Here is a 21,322-nt window from a genome sequence, read left to right on the forward strand (position 1 = left end):
TGATCTTACTTCCTTCCAGCTAACTACTTTCTTCCATGCTAAACTCATGCTCCATTTTCATTAGGATGTAGTATTTCCACTGCAGCAGTGCAGTTAACATCTTGATTTCTGAATTTCAACTGTGACTTGACTACACCTGAACTAAATTCATTTGATAGGCATGGAAAGCAGAAAACATATTTCTATCACACAAAATGTGTGTATGGGCACAGTCCAATTCTGTTTGTTTGATTCAGACCTACTCATGACACATGAAGCTGGCGTCACTGTTTCCACTTTCTCATATTTTTCTGTTTCCTTTCTGATATTTGAAACATCTAAAAAGTTTTCTCTTTGCTAGATGACTCTAACAGCAGCATGACAGGGCTGCAGCCTGCTCTACAACTCTTCAGTTCCACTGTGAGGAAAGCATGCTGATTTTTAGAGCATAAAAAAGAACCTGTCAAGGGCCTCCAGAATATAAAAAGGAAACAGAGAACTTAGTATTCGTAAGGCCAAAATCAGCAGAAAAACACAGCTGAAAGAGTCCTCATAGGTATAAATAAATAGTAAGCTATAATGATTTTTATTTTCACTGTGTTTTGCAATTCACCTGTGATTTGTGAGTGTGGAAGTGTTTGGGTCCGTCCTTTGGAAACTTCCCAGAGGCCTTCAGGAAGACATACTGTGATCACGTTTTCCAATCTGTTCTGAATTTCAGATCTTTTCCAAACACCTTCACTGATTACCTTCCCGAGTAAGCCTGCCTTTCAAATTATGACACCTTTTTACTGGCAGAAGCTATGGGTCCTTGGAGAATGAGTGTGCTTGGCAGACAAATCACAGCATTGCCAGGAAAGACAGATAGTCTTCTAACATAACACTGTCAAGTTAGTCTTTTCTCAAGAGAAATTTCCTCCAGCAGCCTAATGGTAAAGGACATTGCTGTTTTATCTGAAAGTTTTACGTTTTCCAAAAGAAGAACAGTAAAATTACAGGAAATACGAAACAATTTGATTAATTGTCAGTGCTTGTGGGTTGTGTCTCATTAGGCAGCTTATGGGTGTGATCTCTACTCTTAACTAATAATGTTCTTATCCACAGTGCTTCTGATTGGTACCCACAGACAGACATTTTTCTTTAAAGTAGTATTTAATGGTATTGCTATAGCAGGGTCATAGGCTATTTAAAGACAAGCTAGAATCAAGCCTTAAAAGACTTAACTGATGAATAAGCAGATCTCCTGCACTGCAAGAACAATAAGCTGTTATAAGCCCTCAGGTCTAAAGTGCATCCTTTCTCCTGAAAACACAGCAGTTGTCTTCACTTCTTCCTAAAATTTACACTTGGTTCTACACATCACCATGTTTTTCTTATTCTATTGACTTGCATATTTTAAGGTAAAGGAAGGCAGTTATGCTGCATTATTTTCTCAAGATATACCAAATTATAATTTAATCGATCTAATGGGTCTTAATTGATCTAATGGATGGGGCTTTGAGCAACCTGTAGCAGGGATGTTGGAACTGGATGATCTTAAAGGTCCTTTCCAACCCAAACCATTCTATGATTCCATGATAATTATAGAATCATTTAGGTTGGAAAAGACCTGTAAGATCATCAAGTCCGACTAGCACTTATGACAACCAAGACTAAACTGTGCTCCTAAGAACCATATCCATGCTGCACAAATACCTCAAGGCATGGAGACTCGACCACTTCCCCTTGGGCAGCCTATTCCAATGCCTGAGCACCCTCTCCATGGAGAAATTCTTCCTGACATCCAACCTAGACCTCTCCTAGCACAACTTGAAGCTCTTTCCTCATATCCTACCACTGTTCACCCAAGAAGAGAAACCGTCATTTCCTTGATGTAATCTGCTTTAAGGTAGTTGTAGAGGGTGATGAAGTTTCCTTCGGCTTCCTCATCTCCACACTAAACAAGCCCACCTTGTGTAGCTGCTTCTCATGTCTCTTGTTTTCTCACATCTTCACAGCAAATCCATACCTTCCTGCTGTAAGGGGACCCAAAACTGAACATAATACTATCAGGACTTTGGTTTCACCAATGCCCCATACAGAGGGACCATCATAAGTAGTAAGCACTACATACTAAGTGGACTGAGAGATGAACAAAGTATCTAAAACCCTGTCTTTTCCTTTCTTTCCTTAGCTTTCATCAATATATGAAATACTTCCCAACTAGACTTTCTAAAACAACCATCACTGAAAATGAAAATAAGGCCTGAGGCAGAACAAGCACAAACATCAGTTACCATGGTCATTTTTTTTTTTTTTTTGATGCTTCTATTATTACTGTCATGTTGTTCCTTGCCTCCCAGGCCAAATAACCCCCTCTGCCCAGTGCTACAATCGTGCCCAAATCATTCAGCTTTTTCCAATAGCTTCATCAGTGGCCAGAAAAAGGTGCTACAAAATGCTGACGCAAGTCTTTATTTCTGCACTTTTCCTCCACCTCACTTTCCCTCACTTGTATATTTTGTTTCCCCATGGGGCTACCGCTCTAACAATCTATTGAAATGTCACTGAAATTTAAACATGATGTCACTGAGGTGTTTCAGCCCCTAGGAGAACATGACGGGGCAGAACAGGAACAGATGGCGTTGCCACGTAGATTTTGCAGAGGGCTTGTGGAGAGAAATAGCAGCACAGTGGGTTAGGCTGCGGCAGCCTAGGAGAGAATTCAAACAGATAAACATCAAATGGACCCATCTGGCCTTGAAGCGGAATCTGTCACTTGAGATTGTTACTATTTAACAGAGACCATGGGGTCTTGGCCATGTTTATTATGCTGTGTAATCCCACCCCAGTTACATTTTTTGTTGTCTATCTAGAGACTGAGAGCTGCTGGAAGCAAGAGCGGGTACAAGAGCTGAAAGATGCTGCTTCTGCCTTTATTGGCAGGGGAATTAATTTCAGCCTGTATATCATCTTGCTGATTAACTGTCTTGGGAGGAAAATTGAAAAGGACTGTACTTAAACTAGATATAATGCCGCCCTGTGATTTCTGGAGTCTTGCTATCTAGCATACCAATGGAAGAAGAAGAGGTAACACACGACCTCTCTTTAAAAAGTCTTTCTCATAGAGATGAAAAGGAAATAATCATATTCATAGGAGTTCTGTTCTCCAGTATTTCTTCACCAAGCAGTGATCCCAAGCCATGTGAGATGTCTGAGGACATTCAAAGGCAGAAACAGCTACAGAATTGGGCAACAATAACAGGGGAGGGGTTGGGGATTTGCCAATTTTCAATTACTAATTCGCTGTGCAATCTTCTGGCTGCGGGCAGGAATGAAGGGCAAAGGAAACTGGGCACTGCTGCAAACGGAGGAGCTATGCCCACTTCGAGTGGTGATGTCTTGGGAATAACAACTGGTGCTGACCTGTTCTCTCTCCCCTCAGTAGAAACTCCTTCCGCCCAATTTTCAAAGAATCATAGAATGGCATGGGTTGAAAAGTACCTTAAAGGTCATCTCATTTCAACCCCCCTGCTATGTGCAGGGTTGCCAACCACCAGACCAGGCTACCCAGAGCCACATCCAGTCTTGCCTTGAATGCCTCCAGGGATGGGGCATCCACAACCTCCTTGGGCAACCTGTTCCAGCACATCACCACATTATCCCCAGAATGCTGAATGAAAGCAGTAGGGAACCAGTAGTACAGAGCAGAAACTTTGCTGAAACAGTTATTAGGGACCATCCCAAAAATGGTCAATTTGAACTTTGATTAGAAGCAGGAATTATAAGGAGCACTGATGACTCGGAGTGTCCTCTTTAATCTTTACCTGGGAGTTGTACTTAAAGGGAGCTCAGTAACAGAAGACAGAACAACTTTTTACAAAAAGGTAGATAATGACAAGAGAAGGGGGAGTGGTTTTAAACTAAAAGAGGGGAGATTTAAGTTAGATGTTAGGAGGAAATTTTTCACTCAAGAGGCCGAAGTGAAGCCCTGGTACAGCTGCACAGAGAAGCTGTGGTGCCCCATCCCTGGAGGCATTCAAGGCCAAGCTGGATGGGGCCCTGGGCAGCTGAGCTGCTGGGTGGCAGCCCTGTCCATGCAGGGGGTTGGAACTTGGATGACCTCTTCCAACCTAAACCACTCTATGATTCTGACGAAAAGTTTCCTTGGGAAAGAGGTGGAAAGACTGAAAGTTTTTGTGGGCGATGACATTCTGTAATAATGGAGCTGTGGGAGGGTGGGACCAATTACTGAGAAGAAAAAATACCTTCTCTCTTTGTCTTCGGGATAGTTTATTCTTCATTCCTTCCATTCAACAATCACAAATCAAGAACCTTATTTATCTCTTACACTCAGTAAGAAAAAAAGTGGAAGGTTCTTTACTTTGTTTTTATTCAAATATATTAAATGCCAAGCTTGAAAAACACAGAAGAGACTGCAGCTTCAAGTGGAAATGTGATTATATATAGTTATATATAATATATATATAATAGTAAAATCATTAGTCTTTAAAAAGGTTAAAGTATTAAAATTGCCCAAATCAAAAGATCACCATCAGAAGTGTGATTGAACTTTTTTTGTTGTTGTTTCTGAAAATGAAAACCTGAGATTTAAATTTTTCATCTTTCTTTGCAAAAGAGTAGAAGTTCACAAGAATGCAGAATTTATTTCTTATTAAATACCATTGTTAATTTATGAATCCTACATATATATTTTTCTTTAATATTCACACAGACTTGCAAATAAAGGGATTTTCTTCTACCATAAATGTGTTAAGGCATTTCACTTGCACTGCTTTCTTTTTTCATCCACTACAAAAACAGCAGTTTAATTTCCATATCTTGCAAACCACTGAAAGTTTTAGGAAAGTCTAATTAGCAAAGGATACCAGAGAGAAAACGTATATCAAATGGATGTCAATTCTTATTTATTTACCTTAAGGTAAGTCATTGCTACACACTGAAATCAGCATGAATCAAGTTACACCTACAGATGACCAGCAGGAATTAACTGTATTTTCAGATTGTGCAATAACGCTTGGTAGAACATGTGATAGAGAGGAAAAGATGGATAGCAACCCCTCACATCACTTATAAGGGATGCTCCAACCCTCATATGCCTTCATGCTCCCAAAGGTTCCCAGTGGCCCAAGGTGTTCAGTGCATTCAAAGACATGATGCAGGTACTCACCCTACTACCACAATTATAAAATCTAGTAAATTCCAGCCATTGCGGAGGTAAGCGTTGGGATGAAAGAGAAGTCCATATGCTATTACTTTTAAAAATGCTTCCACTGTAAAAATTATGAGAAAGAGATACTCCACTCGTTCCTGGAGAGAAAAAAAGAACAAGAAAGACAATGGTTAGCATGAGTGACAAACACTGGACAAGGACAGTTTTCTGCCGTCACATTCCGCCTACACGGCCTCCAGCTCACTACTCATCACTTGGGTGCATATAACATCTGTGACTTGCCAGAGGGCTTCCCTCCTCAGACTTGCATATTTTGCAGCCAATCTGACAGGACAATGGCAGCAAATTTTGGTTAGGCATTTGCTGCCTTTGCCATAGTAAGGACTGACCACTGCATAAGTGTGTGCACAAGAGGAGGGCAGAGGGTCCACAAGCATGTGCCAGCACCAGCTCTCTGTAGGAAACACTGCCAAGTGCTGTCACCCCTCTGAATGAACTGTATCCAGGTCTTTTCTACCTCTGGAAAGAAGGCGTTGCTGGATGCAGTGCTGCAGAGAAGGACAAGGAGAAATTCACTGATGAGTGTTTTGCACAATGTCTTTTTTGGGATTTCTTTTTTCTCTTGCTAGGAATAGGTAAGCTACTGGTTTGTCCCCAGTTTCTGATTTTTGGATCAGGCTGACTAAGACATGAAGCATTTAGTTATTCCATCAGAAATGTACATGTCCTTGTGAAATGAGGGCTGAAATTTAAGCACATTCCAAACAAAGTCACTTCTAGTGACAGTACAGTCCTATTCAGACAATCAAGCAGCCTTCAGGAGACAGCACACAGGCTCTCTGTCCTTCATCTCTGGGTTTTCAGCCCCGGAGGGAAATAACAATAGTAGTTTTGCAGAAGTAGTGGGGACCTCCATCTAAGTAGGAAGGAAACGGCAGCATTAGCTAATCACTACAGAAGTGCTGTGTGGCAAGCTGGGTTGGAAATAAGTACATGAAAACAAGATGACAGCAAAGGGAGACTAGGCCCCTTTTGAGTTTAAGCTGCCAAGTCAGTTATTAAGAGTATTTCTCATTCAAGAAATAAAAATCTCAAATAGAAATTAAAACAGCCCAGATAGTCTTGATCATATCCTGTAGGATATGCAGCAAGACAATCAGGCAGCTCAGTGCTTTGTCTTTACAGTTCCAAACTGCAGTTGCCCTGCTCCTCTGTCTTGTGGTGCTGATAAATGCATGTATGACAATTTCATATGACATAAAAACATAAAATGTGTGAGTTTACATAAGATCACTTCATCATTTGACTCAGTTGCCCATTTGAACTTCCTCCATTCAGATTCAGGTAATTAATAGCAATTCACTAGCAACTCATTAATCAAAAAATGTGATACTCGTCCATTTCCATGTTTATATTAGCATTCTTATTTTATAAGCCTGAGAAAGTCCATCTGATGGTAGCAGGTACATGCTTGCACTTTAAAATATCGATCTCTCCTCTCCTATAATGATACCACAACACTTGCAGTAGTGCCTGGAATTTACTACAAAGAGCACCTAAAAAAGTATTGTTCTGTATTTATCTGATCCAGTAGTAAAGCTTTTGAACATGCCCACAATACAGAATTTGCTCAACATTGTTCCAGACAGGCACAGATGAGGACACCAAGAATTTTTCTCCCACTGAACTCAGAGAAGAATGCAGCAGCTTACAGCACCAGTGACTACTGCATTAATGAATCTCACTCCCTGTTCCATCCAAAGGGCTTCCTACAGTTGTGGGCAAGTTCTTCTTCCCCTCAAAAAAGACCACAGCAGCTCCAAGCCCACTCTCTCATTCAGACTGCCCTTGAGATTGCTGTTTGTACTCAATTCATTCTGCTCTGTAAGCAGAGAAAATGGCTCATGGAGAAACATGGGTTCCCCAAACAGCCTTCTCCTACAACGTCTCTTGGCAGTCAAAGGGATTTTGACTGCCTCATTCTCTTGGTTACCAGCTCCAGGTACAACTTGAACCTGACTGGCTAAACAAATGAAGGGGAAGGTCTGAGGCTGACCTCGTGCTCAGTGATTTATCTCTAAACATTGCCCTTGACCTCAAGAAACACTGGGACAAATGCTGCTGTGTCTGGCTCTGTGCTCTCTGTGGCAGCAGTGCTCTGCTGTACTGCTCTGCCCAGCCAGAAGAGCCTTTCCACTCCATGAATTTCATTGAAATACCTATATTATACAACCAAAAGACCAAGAAGGCAAATACTTGAGAAAATTCTGGAAAAAAACTTTATCATTATTTAGTACTGCACACAGCAGCCAGTTTTTCAGCAGCTAACAGGTTCCACTGAGTTGGTTTAGGAGCCTCATACCACACTGTCTCTGAAGATGTCTGTGGGATGATTGACTCCTGCTTTGTTGAACCACATCACTGAGGTAATAATATGCCAAAATCCTACATGCACATGCGTATATATATGCACGTATGCATATAAGCTACAGGTGGTTTGAATAAACTCTTTACAATGCCTGGGTTATGATGGAAAGCTTCAAAAAAAGCAAAATTATATAAAAGCCTCTGAAATGAACATAAGATACAGAATACTGAGCAGAGGAGTGAGACTTTATGATCCTCTGCACTTAAATTAATGATTTCAGGACTGAAGGAAAAATACTGCCCAACTTACACAGTGCAGCTACTCCAAGGCCATTTCAGGGAGCTACTCACACTCAGAATCAAGAAGTATTTGAAGAGCCTACTAATTAATTTGTGTTCCCTTTCTGCTGTACACCATAAAACTGAAGAGCTGTTATGAACACAGCAAAGCCCAGCAGTGAGGAGACAGAAGCAGACTTCCAGGGACCTGGGTGCAGTCCCACTCAGTGCCCCCTGCCAGGGGAGCTCAGACATGACTCAGCCACCTGCTACCTTGGTTGGACATGAGAGGAACACCCAGTGCACTTGGCAGGCCCAGGACCATTAACTTGCCTCTGCTAAATGGGCAGCCGTGCCGCTGCTGGCTGCTCACTCCAAACTCTGCTCCCAGGAATTAGGAAGATTGGGCCCCAGTATTTCAGGCTCCTGAGGGGCATAACACCATAAAGTATCCAGAAACCCTGCTCCTCTGAGAAGGCAGTTTTGTGCCATGTCAAAAGAATCCCAGAATCGTTTGAGTTGAAAGAGACCCTTACAGGCCATCTGGTCCAAGCCCCTGCAGTGAACAGGGACACTCACAGGTAGATCAGGTTGTTCAGAGCCCCATCTAGCCTGATCTTGAGCATCTCCAGGGACTGCTGGTGCTGCCTGCAACATCCTTAGAGGGAAAGGAGGTACCACGGCACCGTCCCTTAAAAGCACATACTCAAACCACAGCATCAAAAGACAGCAAACATTCTGGAGCTGAAAGAAAGAGGGCATGGTATTTTTTCAGCTGTGTCTTAGGAATGGGAACCGTGCTGATGAGGTTTAGATTCAATAAGGATGTTGCAGGTTGCAGAATTACAAAGCAGGAGCTTCCTGTTTAAATAGTATTGATAAAAATGTTTCAAATGAAGAAAAAAAAAAAAACCAAACACCTAAGACAAACTACCAAACAGAAAAGCAAAATGAGTGGAGAAAGAGGACTGATAAAAGTTTTCTAAAATTGATCAGTGCCTGGAGAACACACATGGCTCTACCACTGTTCTCATTTGTTTTATTACAGATATAGGACATAAGCATCAGCTGCCCTGGCTGACAGACCAGCCAGCACCAGCACTGCCAAGAAACAAACTGTACATCATCTCATCCTTAAAGAAACAAACAGTAACTTGCTGCTGAGCCTCTAAGATGTATTTCCAAAAGAAGATTACTATATTAAGTACAAAGCCCCTCTAATCCCATGTGCTTTCTGAAGACGTCATAGATTTGTTTTTGTTTTTAATTTTTAAACGGTACCTAATGGCAGCCTGAGTTCACAGGCGGAGTCTGAAAACAGGAAATCCCAGCACAGCACTGTAGAGTGCCTTGGGGTTTTTCTCCTGCCATGAGAGGAGCAAGCAGACCAATGCTGCTCCTGGGGACCCAGTCATCAGAATGACTCTATCTCAGTCCTTAGCTCTTCAAACCCCATCCACCCAGCAGCTCTGTTTGCAATGAGCACATTCTCAGTGCAAGAGTTAGCCAGGGCTCAATCACAGTCAGAGCCTCGCACTTCGTACATCCCAATCTAGAACGTTTACAATCTGAAATTCACTCAGCACAAGTTCTCTCAAATATTGCTCTCTGTCTCTGCTAGAACTCTGCTTATCTTGTAACAAACAATTTCAAAACCTAGATTTTATGTATTTGAAGCAAAGTGCAGCAAGCTCTTCACAGATAGGACCCATCTAAAGCTGCCTGTGCGATCTTAGACCAAGTTACGTCAGTGTCTGCACTACTATTCCCTAGTGCTTCCCTAACATAACGGAATACAGTTCTTCAGTAATGCAAATATTCAGTTATCCAAGGAAAACAATGATATTTTAAGGGCCTCTGTCATATAGGATGTTTTCTCATTAATTGTACAAATAGGCTCTGAGAGATACAAGACAGGGTGGGAACACTCAGACTTTTTCCGAGTAGGGAAAACTATATTTTGCTGATGGGAAGCAAGGAAACCGACTTGCAGAGCTGGGAAAACAGCCCTAATACTTTGTGCAAGAGATTTCTTTTTTTTTTTTTTTTTGGATTACAAGTTACCATCACATCTAAGATACAGATATCCCTGCTCTGTGAGTATGCTGACCTGAATGCTACCGTTTGCTTAATAACTTCAACTTTCACTGTGAAAGAGCCACATGTGTGCATTTATACATAAGATCAAGTCAATAAAGCAGATGTTGAGACAGGTTTGTTAATACTGAGATACTTCTGAGTGTATTTGGTTACTTAGGAGATGTTTCCAGCTAAGTATGCATGAAAATAGTACACAAATACATCAGGGAATAAAACCTATAAGTGCTTGGAATTTTTTGAGTTATGAAAATGACTGCCACTGCAGAAAACACTGACCATTTCCTTTTTTTTTTTTTTTTTTTTAAAATAAAAATAAAGGAACAATTAGATAGCATATGGTTGAACATAACCTAATCTGCTGCTAATACTGGACCTAAAACACACTGTCCTTTGTCCTTTCTACCAGTTTCTCCAAAAGAATATTCCCCCTCAAATCAAGAAAAAGTTATTTACCTGACAATGATAAAATAAGACCACAGAAGGAAGTGGATGGCTGGTATTTAACTAAACATAACCCCTTGCGCTAGTAAACAGAAGTCAGAACAATATCTGAAAGCTTAGATTTCCAATTATGATCTGCACTGCCTCTACTCCAACCAAATACTATGTCTTTATCTCCATCTTTTCTGTGGGCAAAGTTAAATACACACCTAGTACCACAGAAGTACCACCTTCAAGTAACACTTGTGAATGGGGAATACTGCCATGTGCTGCAATTTTAAAGATGCACAGCATTAGAAGAATAAACCAGATAAATATAGAATTCTTGCAAATCTGAAATGAGCCACTATAAAACAGGAATGTAGCACAAGCCAGGCTTTGGTGCTTGATAATTTATAACATGCCCACAATGCACTTCAAAGTACTTCCATGGAAGTAAATGGAAAGGAGAACATTAATAGTTTTGAACAATCGCAGACACGATATATATGCACAGTCTCCAAGCGCTTCTTGGCAAATTAACAAATACTTCATGCCTGGTTCTCTTGCAGGATCTAGTCTAAGCTCTGTATTTATTTATTTTGTTGCACTTTGTCCAGAAGCAAATTGAAATTATATATGGTTTCAGTAGACTTCTATTTTTTGTCAGCATCCAATTGTAGTAGAAAACCAAGGTAAAAGGGGGGCACAATTCCCTCTGCTAGTCACCTTATAACAAATAAATGAATAAATTACATTATTCTATAAGGAAAAATGAAATTATTGGAAAACTTACATTTTAAAAGAGGTTAACGTATGTCAACACTATTTGGCACATAATAGGAGGAGTGAGATTTTGAAACCTTTACACTGAAGATTCCAAGCAACTTGATTAATTATAGAAACAGTTCTGCTTCGAGCAGGAATTTGGACAAGACAACCTACCAAAGTTCTTTTCAACCTATACTTTTCTAAGAATCTCTTTGCTTATTTCATCATTCTAAATATCTAGTCCTCAGAATAACCGAGCAATCCATCACACATCAATACTTATCAGTTGGGTGCCTCATTGCCTATCATAGAGATGGTCAAGCACTTGCCTTAATTATGCATTCAATTAAACTTCAAATTTGGCCTCTGGTGCTGATTAGATAACGTCTAACCAATATAAGATTTTTCTTCATAGTCTTTAGCTAGCAGTACTAGAAACCTCTTGAGTTTTCTTGCTCAAGATGCCTTCTTTTTTAGACCGAAAAAGAATAATAGAATTCTGTCCATATATGAATCTAAGTCAGAGAAATATTCACCTTATAGACTTTGTTTTCCTCTGTTGGGACGAAGAACTGAAGCTATGCAATGTAGAAACACTCTAGCCTGAGTGGCTGTGAAGAAGCAAAGAAATTCATGTCCTAGTTCTTTTTGTTTTGGTCCACTACTCTGATTGAATTGAAATGAACTGTCACTTTATATTCAGATCAGTCCAATAGGAGATTACCCTTCCAGAGGGAAGTAACATTATGGAAGGCAGCATAAGGCTTATGACTCATTTAGGATCTCTGGATAGGAATTAAAAGCTGGCTAGGTGTTGCGCTGTTACCATGCATAGGAATGAAATTCAACCTTAGAAAAGTTTTTACTAGTTTCTCTTCTGCAATTTCAGAGACAGTCTGGTACCTTTTCCAAGGTTAAAAAAGCCATTTGAAACACCACAGTCAATTGTCCGTCTACCAACCACTGATTAAGGACAGAGTACCAGGGGCATCCATTTAAATCAGAGCAGTTTCAGCATGACAGCTACATCTAATAGATCATCATAAGGCGTATCATGTCTCATTCAACTCCCAGAATGGCTCAGATAAGTTACACATTGGCTGATCTCTATGCTTAGGTGTTTGCATTTGCTCATCTGTGCAATGAGATATCCATGTCTACCAACCATAAAACATCTCAGTGTTTTATTTCATTTTAAATTAAAATTTTAAAAAATGTTATTAGTTTTTGGTTTTGTTTTGTTTTTAAACACAGTCCCTTCAAGTCAAACCTTTCCATGCTCAAAATCATGTTGTAGTTAAATATTGAATTTCGGACTCTGTTGGCAAGCAGAACGGTACATAGCCCATTTCGGGGGAATTCTATAAAAAAAATCAGTGTAAACAATATTGGCTCATTAGGACAATTTCTAAAAGGCCTTCACTGCACAGGATACACAATCACACTTGCCTTTGGAAATTGGATACAGAATCTCAGCTATGGCTGTTCTAATGATCTTATTGCTTTGCGCCATATATACGCTAGTTCCTGAAGTGACTGGTCTGGAGTTCTCAATATATATTTATTATCTGATCATTGTTTTTCAATGAGTTTCTAAACTTCATAGTAGTAATACAAATGCTTAACAAAGGTGAATTCCTGTCCTCAAGATGTATTAATTTTAAGTTAACCACATGATTTCAGGGAGACTAATGATTTTTTAAAAATGTCTGGAATCAACATTATCACAACTACAGTCTGTCTACCTTGTAAGTTTAAGCTGTCGTTACGTACAGTGTTATGCTGAGGAACCTTCATCTTTCATATAATCATTCAGGTTGGAAAATACCTTCAGGATCACCAAGTCCAATCACCCAATCCAACCATCAAACCATGTGCCTTAGTGGCACTTAGAAAAGATGACTGATGGTGGCATTAAGACCTCACCAAAAATTGTGTCCCAAAACAAAGCACTGAATTTCTGATATGACTCAACATGTGGACAGTGAGTTCCTTAGGAAATGTACCCATATTAAGACTTTTTTCATGCAAAGTGTTTTTATAGTCCCCTCACGAACAAGAGGTGTGGAAGAGTTGCATCCCACAACATTAATTTGACAATACATTTTTTCTCATATATATATATATTAATTTCATCTGATTCGATAAGGTTTTGAGTAATTGAAATACATACCAGATTAGACTAATATATAGACTAAACCAGGGATAATTTTACTGCTAATTTTAACATGGAAAATATTGTCCTCTTACTAGGTAAGTCAATAATTGCTTTTAGGCTGACTTTCCTATTTCTCTTTATCCTCTTTATAAATTCTCAGGAAATCTTCCCTAAATTGCCTTTCATGGGGAACCCTGAGTGGACAGACCAACCAGCAGTGTCCCTCATGCTGACCCTCGCCATGTGGCACACTTCCAGGAGAGGACAGGGCTAGCTGGGGATGGATGAGCACAACCACAAAAAGAAGCATTTGGGCAGCTAACTTGGGATGAAAAGTCAGCAAACACGAAACAATAGCCACATCCAGCACAATTTAGACTCACTCTGAGTTACCCTCAACTACTGTAGGGCCAGACTAAGAATTGGAGAGACACAAGGGATCCCCTGCAGAAATCCTCCCCCAAGTCTTTGTTTGAATGCACCACCGAGCAGGGACTTTTCTCTGACCACCCAGAAGAGCTCAAATCCCACTTTTAAAACATTTCTGTCAAATGCATTTTAATCCAATCACTCTGGTGCATTTTATGATTCTCTAATCTATGTTTTTAATCTACAGCAACTCTTTCATAATTGTTTGTGCAGCGCAGTGATGCCTGACAGAGAATGCTTTATAAATAAATTGAATTTATGACTATTATAATCTCTCCCTGTTGAAATTTCTGAGCAAATAGATGGGTCCCACAGTTCAGTTTTTCATGTTCTAGGGCTGGGGTCTCTCTATGCTCATTCATACAAACACAATACACACACAAAAAAGAAAGAGAAAGAGAGAGATGTTGAACGTGTATGTGTGTGACCTTTTCTTTCCATGAGTAACTTAAAGGCATATTTAACATTCTGTTCACACTGCTCATGGCAGACAGGAAAAACACAGCTGAAGGGAATGAAAAATGAAAAGACCTTGCAGCTTCTCCATCTCAGCCTCTGTCTCTTTTCTGTGGGGCAAAGGATTCAAGGTTTTGTTTGCTACCCCTGAGTAAGTTTCTGTTCATTTGCTTGCTGCTTGAATGGACAGGGCACACGAAATGAGGCAGCTATATGGACCTTTGACAACCAGCACATAAAATTCATTTTATTTCCTTAATGGAAGTCTGATTGGTAATTAAAAACATGACTGTGACCTGTGCAGTACTCAGAGAATAAAAATGAGCTTCATTTTAGAACAAACTCAGAAGCTGCAGCTTCGTATAGTAGCTAGATTTCTACTGGGCACAGAGAATGGAAAGAAATGCTTCAGTTTTAAATAGTTTTTGCTAAGTTAGATTTACTAAAATACCCAACCAATTGATATTCTTTTCCAGTTTTTCTATTCCTTGGTTTAGCTGCCACCAACCACCCTGCCTACCCTCAACAAAAAGGCTGCAGGTGTTGAGACCCAAGAACTGGAAGCTGGAAGCCAGAATTCAGACTCCTCCTGTCAGACGGTGGTACTTATTTTCATTTCTTCTAAGATAAGCATTTATTTAATCCCCATCTGTGCACATTTGCAGGGGTAAAAGGGAACACTAATAACCTTGCCAAGCAATGGCACCTTTCATCCATTAGGCTGGGATTGAGCATCAGGTTGGTGCAACCTCAGCCTGCAGAGGAGGAAGGACACTGGATCACCCTGCCAGAGTCTGCAGCAGCTTGGGTGGGTGCAGATTAATGCAAGCTCATGTCGTAACAAAATATTTGGATTTGTTTCAAGAAACCCAAACACAGGGATCTGGGAATGTTAAATCATTTTTGTCCAGTAAAAGTCTTTAAGCATAAGGCTCTGCTATTTCTGTGCTAAAACTCTCTGAGAACTTTCCCTCAGGGAAGGAAGAGAAAGGGAATACAGTCTACAGAATATTTCAACTTTTCAATTTCACATTCATCAAAAGCAAATTTTGAAATATTGGAATTTCCCGGAGCCTGGCTGGAAAACCAGCAGGATGGAAAATGGGAAGAAAAGAAACATCTTTGAAATAGGTTAATTCGTACTGATACATTTAGTACATTAAAAACATAGGAAAATATTTTTTAATGAAGTTCAGGCATTAATAAGGAATGAACATTGCACTGATACCCTTTTGTGAGTTAAAAGCCTGAAAAGAATTCTAGTGAACTGCTAATTTCCATGCCAGAGCAGAGGAGAGGCAAGCAACACCTATGTTTTCTCACTTTGATAAAGTCTTACAGCAATATTTACTCTCATGTAGATAAACTTAAAATAAAAATTAGGAAAAATATTACACTCTGGACAGGGAAAGGTCACAAATGTTATTAATATCCTATAACGCTCTTTAATTAAACTCAGCTTGATTAGCCTCTGGCTAGTTTACAGTCATCTCTTCCTCCATTCCCTGGCTCCAGGGGTGGCTTTATTCCCTTGCAAGCAATGCAGGCTGCATGATGTCTGTCTAAAGGAAAAAGTCAGCTGAAAAATCCCAAATCCTACCTCTAACTTAAAATTCCCCTTCTTCAGTTACAGACAAATCCTTCTTACACCCATTGTTCTGGAGGCCACTCCTGTTGAAATGATGTCAAAGAACTCAGCCAGGTTTCCCCTACGTCACACAGACTACCGCTCTGGGCTGGCAAACATTTTGCACCAAACAGACTTGGATTTCAAAGATTTTGTGTTCACTTGATGCAAATGTTACACACACTGTGTTTTCACTTACTCTGTTCCCAAGACTCTCTCTCTCTCCAATCACCCTCAGGGTTTAAACAAACAGTTTTCATATTGATCAGCTTGAAAATTATTTTTAATGCTATTAATGTTAGGCTGCTGTCCTGGATGCGTCCCAAGTTTTTCATCCTTACTAGTTGTTCTGACTGATCTGTAATAAACTGAAACCATCACTTTCGCCTTGCTGCTGGCCAAGTCCCAGCTCACACTACTGAAATAAAAGAGTTGATGCCTGCACTTGAACTCATTTTGGTGGTGTTTAAGTGTCTTCTCGTGCTCTGTACATACTCCTCATAGCCTTGCAGACTCTGCACAGTCTCATCCCATGACATTTTTTGGCATTTTTACCCGTTCATTCTCCCACTCTGCTTTTTGTACATTTTAGGTCATGCATATTAAAATTGGGCTCATTGCCCACAGTGCAAGAACAGCAGGAGCTGGATGAATTCCTGGATGCTGTTTTAAGACAATTATTCTCTTATCGTGTTGTTCTCACCCAGTCATACATATAACGATTACCACATTTAACTAACAACTAGCACTTCAAATTCAGAAAAATCCAATCAGACTACACACTTGATATTGAGTCACAGAATCACAGAATGGCCAGGGTTGGAAGGGACCTCAAGGATCATGAATCTCCAACCTCCATGCCACAGGTACGGCCACAATTTCCCCATTTAATACATAGATCAGGTTTTCCAGGACCCCATCCAACCTGGCCTTGAACACCTCCAGGGACGGGGCATCCACAATCTCTCTGGGCAGCTTGTTAAAGCACTTCACCACTCTTATAGTAAAGAACTGCCCTGTGATATCCAACCTAAATCTTCCCTCCTTCAACTTAAAACCATTTCCCCTCATTATCTACCCTTTCTATGAGTTGATTCCCCTCTGTTTGTAGGCTCCCTTTAGGTACTGAAAGGCTGCAATGAGGTCACCCCACAGCCTTCTCTTCTGTAGGCTGAACAAGCCCAGCTCCCTCAGCCTGTCTTTGTATGGGAGATGCTCCAGCCCTCTGATGATCTTTGTGGCTCTCCTCTGCACACTCTTCAACAGCTCCCTGTCTTTCTTGTACTGGGGGCCCCAGACCTGGACACAGTTTTCCAGACCGAAAAAAGTAATACCTTAAAAGGAGCCATATGACAGGGCAGGCAAAGTTTTTAAGATACACTGTATAACAAACTTAACTTCAGTTTTCAAAAACAAGTAGAGGCAAAAATGCAGATTTTGCAAACACTTAAGAAATCTGTCATGGGACACTTTTTAAATGAAGTCCTTATTTGGATAAAATTTCCACCAACTTCTAAAAAGTCTGCATGAACAGGAGCTGAATAAAAGCTGAATAAGTACAGTAGATTTTGGTCTGATAATACCAGAAATATTCTCCGTTAGGGACAGTACGTAGAATTGCATAGACTTTAAGGATTTAAATGTTTTCTTTCATTTGTCTACAAACTGTACTAATGTTTGGGAAGCCTATGGTGGAACTGATAAAAAACTAAAATTAAATGGTATAAAAGGTTTATCCATAGAATAGCAAAAAGAGTGTGAAAAAGAACAAATGCATAAATGGTGAAAAAATTTTAGATACAACTCTTTCATTCTGTGTTAACTAGAAGTTTACGATACCAGCAGTAACACATCAATGGGAGAAGAAAAAGTTCTATAGGTATCACTGCCCTGCTCATAGTTTCTTGTGATCCCTTTAAAGGCTGTGGGAACAACCTCAAAAAGGCTTTTTTTGTTGTCTGTTGGTTGGTTTTTTTTTTTTTTTTTTTTATGGAATATTTTGCTAATGGAAAGAACAGTGTGATTAAATTTTACAAATATTTTTATTTTGCTAAAACATCTCTGTTTCCATCAAGCAATCTAAATTTATATTTCCAGGTCCATTTTTTTCCTGTCATTATCATTCCATCCTTATAGGACCATCAGGCTTCACAAGGATAAGGAAAAATTTTAGTAAGATAATGTGTCCCAAGGACTTGCCCCAAATGGCTGAGGCTGACTCCAATAGCTCCATTCCACAACTCATCTTCCAGGCACAACATCACTTGCACATACTCTGTTCCACTTTCCCACACTGCCGCACTTCACATAATTTCTAATTCTATTCATGATAGAACAAAATAAGCAAGTAGGACTATGAATCCAATGATCTTTGGCAAAGGGGCCATAAAACAATAATTGGAGAGAATTTTAAAATTTTAATTAGCTTTCATCCCTTTTGTGAAAGGTTCAATTACCAAGAACTAATGCTATTAGATTCACTGTACTATTCTGTGTTGGGTTGTTAACACGGAAAGAGGAAATGACAATGAAATCTCTTGTATAACTTGACAGATGTGAAAACCAGTAGGGCTAAATCATCCCACAAGTCTTCCAGAATGGATTGAAAGGATGAGATCACCGGGAATAAGTTTGCCTCATCACCTTAGTGATTTAGACCTTCAGAGAAGACTCCAGAGTCTATGACTATGACTCAAAGTCACGGTATTGCAACACGCACACACACAAAAGCAAATATGCTGGGATGTGTAAACAAACGCACAAACCACAAGATGCAAGAAAAAAAATCAATCCGTTATACTCAGCAGGAGTGAAAGTTCTGCTGGAAGTCTGTGAATGAAGGAATATAGGGATGGACTAGAGAGGTCCAGGGGAGAAAAATGAGGACCTTCTGAAGCACAGAAAAGTGACCTGAGAGAAAAGACTGCTGTGATGCTGTTCACTGTAGAAAAGGAAAGACAAAACAAAGCTATAAATTGCTGCAGAGATGTGATGAAAACCTGCTTCCCTGCATTCATTTTGAATATAGCAGGAATTAATGGCTTTACTGGAACAAGGAAAATTTAGGATGGACAACGTATAGAAGATCCTTGGGATGCCAGTATTGGTGACTGGATTGATCCAGACTAATAGCCTAGGAATTCACAGAGTTTAAATCACTGGAAAATAAACCCTCCTTTAGTGCAGAAGATGCAGTAAATGACCTCTCAAAGCATCTTCTAGACCTAAATGTTGTAGTGCTAAGGCTCCAGCAGACCAAACACTCAGCCAGATTCTGCTCATCAGAGAGACAGCTGTCTATTGGTTTTAGACGGAAAGACACCAGGGGACAGTCCTGTATTCATGAGTGAGTACCCTTTCAAAATGTCTTTGACACTTTTGCAGCTAAGCAGATTTATTCAAGAAATCTGTTACTCATTTGGGATTTCAAGGAACAACTCCGCGTGTCATCATTTGAAGAAGGGGCCCAATAGCTCTCTTGGGGGAAAGAGAATTCAGGCTTCACCCCAGAGCTGATCAGTTTAGAAATGCTATTGCCATCACACTGGAATGGAGCATGCTTTTCTGTCCGTATGGTGTAATTTCAAAGTTTTCAAAGATTACATTCTAGAGGCCAATTTAACCTGGAGGGATTTTCCCTGCTCAAGAAGACACTCAGGCATTGTTGTTCTGCCTGACTTTCATCTGGCCGGCTCAGTTTCTATTCCTCAGTCAATCTGACTACGAAGGGCTTTTGGGAACACGACCTCGTGAATGTTTCAGTTTTCTTTTGATTTCTTTTGTTTTGGGTCCAAAGTCCACAGAGCTCCTGTAACAGAAATATACAAGCTCTGCTGAACGTACTTTTAATCAGTCTTGTGCTCAGAGAAATTTGGAGACTAGTGGATTGTTGAACTTACACCTCTGGAGTAATATTGGACTTCCCTTGTTACAAGCAGCAGAGGAAGAGTCAGCATTTGTTGAGAATTTGGCTTAGGCCACTCAATCTACCAATTCCCGTCACAGATCAGAGAAGCCTTCAAAGCAGCAACACTACTGGCTTGAGTAAACAGAATTTCCTTCATCCAAGAGTAGTACTGAACTTCACAGACAGTAACGAATGAATTAAAATGTGAATCATACCACATGGGCAAAAGAGAAACTGCCTCCAGTTCGTAACTGGGAAAACTGAGAAATGCATAGGATAAATACATTTGAAGATCTGAGATCTTCCAGTTTTTAAGTGCCCATTTTAGGATGATAATAGCCTGATTTTTTTTATTTCTTTTCAGAGACACCAAGTGTTTTGTAGTCTAATTGGAGAAAAGATGCCTCAAGGGATAAGAGCTTGGCACACTGGCTTGTCTGCTTAACCATCTAATGAGCTAATAACAGTCTAGAGAAGATGAACTTCTGACAAGCATAAAAGGACTTTGTCTAAATGTTTATAAATCTTTGATTAATTCATCATGGATGAAAAATGAGACGCTGCTGCCTTTCACCCTTTTTGTCAGTCATGGTTGCTGCCACCCCATATCTTCCCTCCCGTTTCTACCATCTGTATATATTCTCTTATATTTTTGTTGCTGTTATTGTTTGTGTTCCACTTTCCTTCTCCCTGTATACAAATCAAATACTTCTGGAGATTCAGATGAAACTGCAGTCACAATCTCTTAAAAACTGAAGGATGGATCTGAAAACTGGACCTACTTGACTGCCTGCTGCCTTTTGACAAAATCAGGAGTGGGGTGGTGGGATCCTGTGGTGATCGTTTGCTATTTTACACAGTAGATGAGGTGTACATAACCAGGCAGTGTTTGCGAGATGCCAAAGAAACTTCATTAAGATTATTTTTTGGGTCACTTCTCTAAACTATTCAGATATAGACTGCTAATAGCAACAAACATTTTTAGTGACATTTGCATTGTATCAAGAAAGAATACCAAGATACTGCAAAAGCAACTACAGTTTCAATGCGGATGAGAAGCATCATCATGGTCTCTCAACTAGCAAATCACATATGACCAAGGATTGTCAAAAACAGTCTAGCAGCCTTTTGTTGCCACACTCATTAAAATCAGGGAACATACGACATGATAGATTCAGAAGGGAAATCAACTTTTTACACAGGTAGATAGTGATAGAAGTGGTATTTAATTAAAGAAGGGAAGATTTAGTCTAGATTTCAGGGGGAACTCTTTCACTCTTTCACAGGTGGTGGGACACTGGCACAACTGCCCAGATAAACTGTGAGAGCCCACCTTTGGAAACATTCAAGGCCAGGTTGGATGGTGCCATGGGCAGCCTGAGCTGCGGGGCGACAGCCCTGACCATGGCAAGGGGTTGGAACTAGATGATTTTTGGGGTCCCTTCCAACGCAAGCCATGCTATGATTCTTTGCTATGATTACTTTGTACTGCAGTCTGTAAGTAGTTTCATTTACTAAAAACCTCCTATGCTCTTTATCTCATGATCAAATGCTAGGTGAGGTGCAGAAGGTGGAGAAACATCCCTTTTACCCTCTGCACAGGAGAGCTCCATTGCTCCACTGACAAGCCTTGGCTGGGGCCAATTACAAGTTTCC

At 40.1% G+C, this 21,322-nt stretch overlaps 1 protein-coding gene across 18 annotated transcripts in view; it reads right to left on the reverse strand.

Moving 5' to 3' along the window:
- CACNA1C (calcium voltage-gated channel subunit alpha1 C) overlaps positions 1-21,322 on the reverse strand; it is a 476,647-nt gene that overhangs the window by 198,299 nt on the left and 257,026 nt on the right. For all 18 annotated transcript variants that reach the window (XM_052667558.1, XM_052667542.1, XM_052667556.1 and 15 more), the window contains exon 4: positions 5,150-5,289. In XM_052667558.1, coding sequence (XP_052523518.1) covers positions 5,150-5,289 — 140 coding nt within the window. The remainder of the gene's footprint in view (positions 1-5,149; positions 5,290-21,322) is intronic.

This window comes from Tympanuchus pallidicinctus, unplaced genomic scaffold (genome assembly GCF_026119805.1).
Source record: "Tympanuchus pallidicinctus isolate F22 unplaced genomic scaffold, pur_lepc_1.0 scaffold8, whole genome shotgun sequence".
Taxonomy (NCBI): domain Eukaryota; kingdom Metazoa; phylum Chordata; class Aves; order Galliformes; family Phasianidae; genus Tympanuchus; species Tympanuchus pallidicinctus.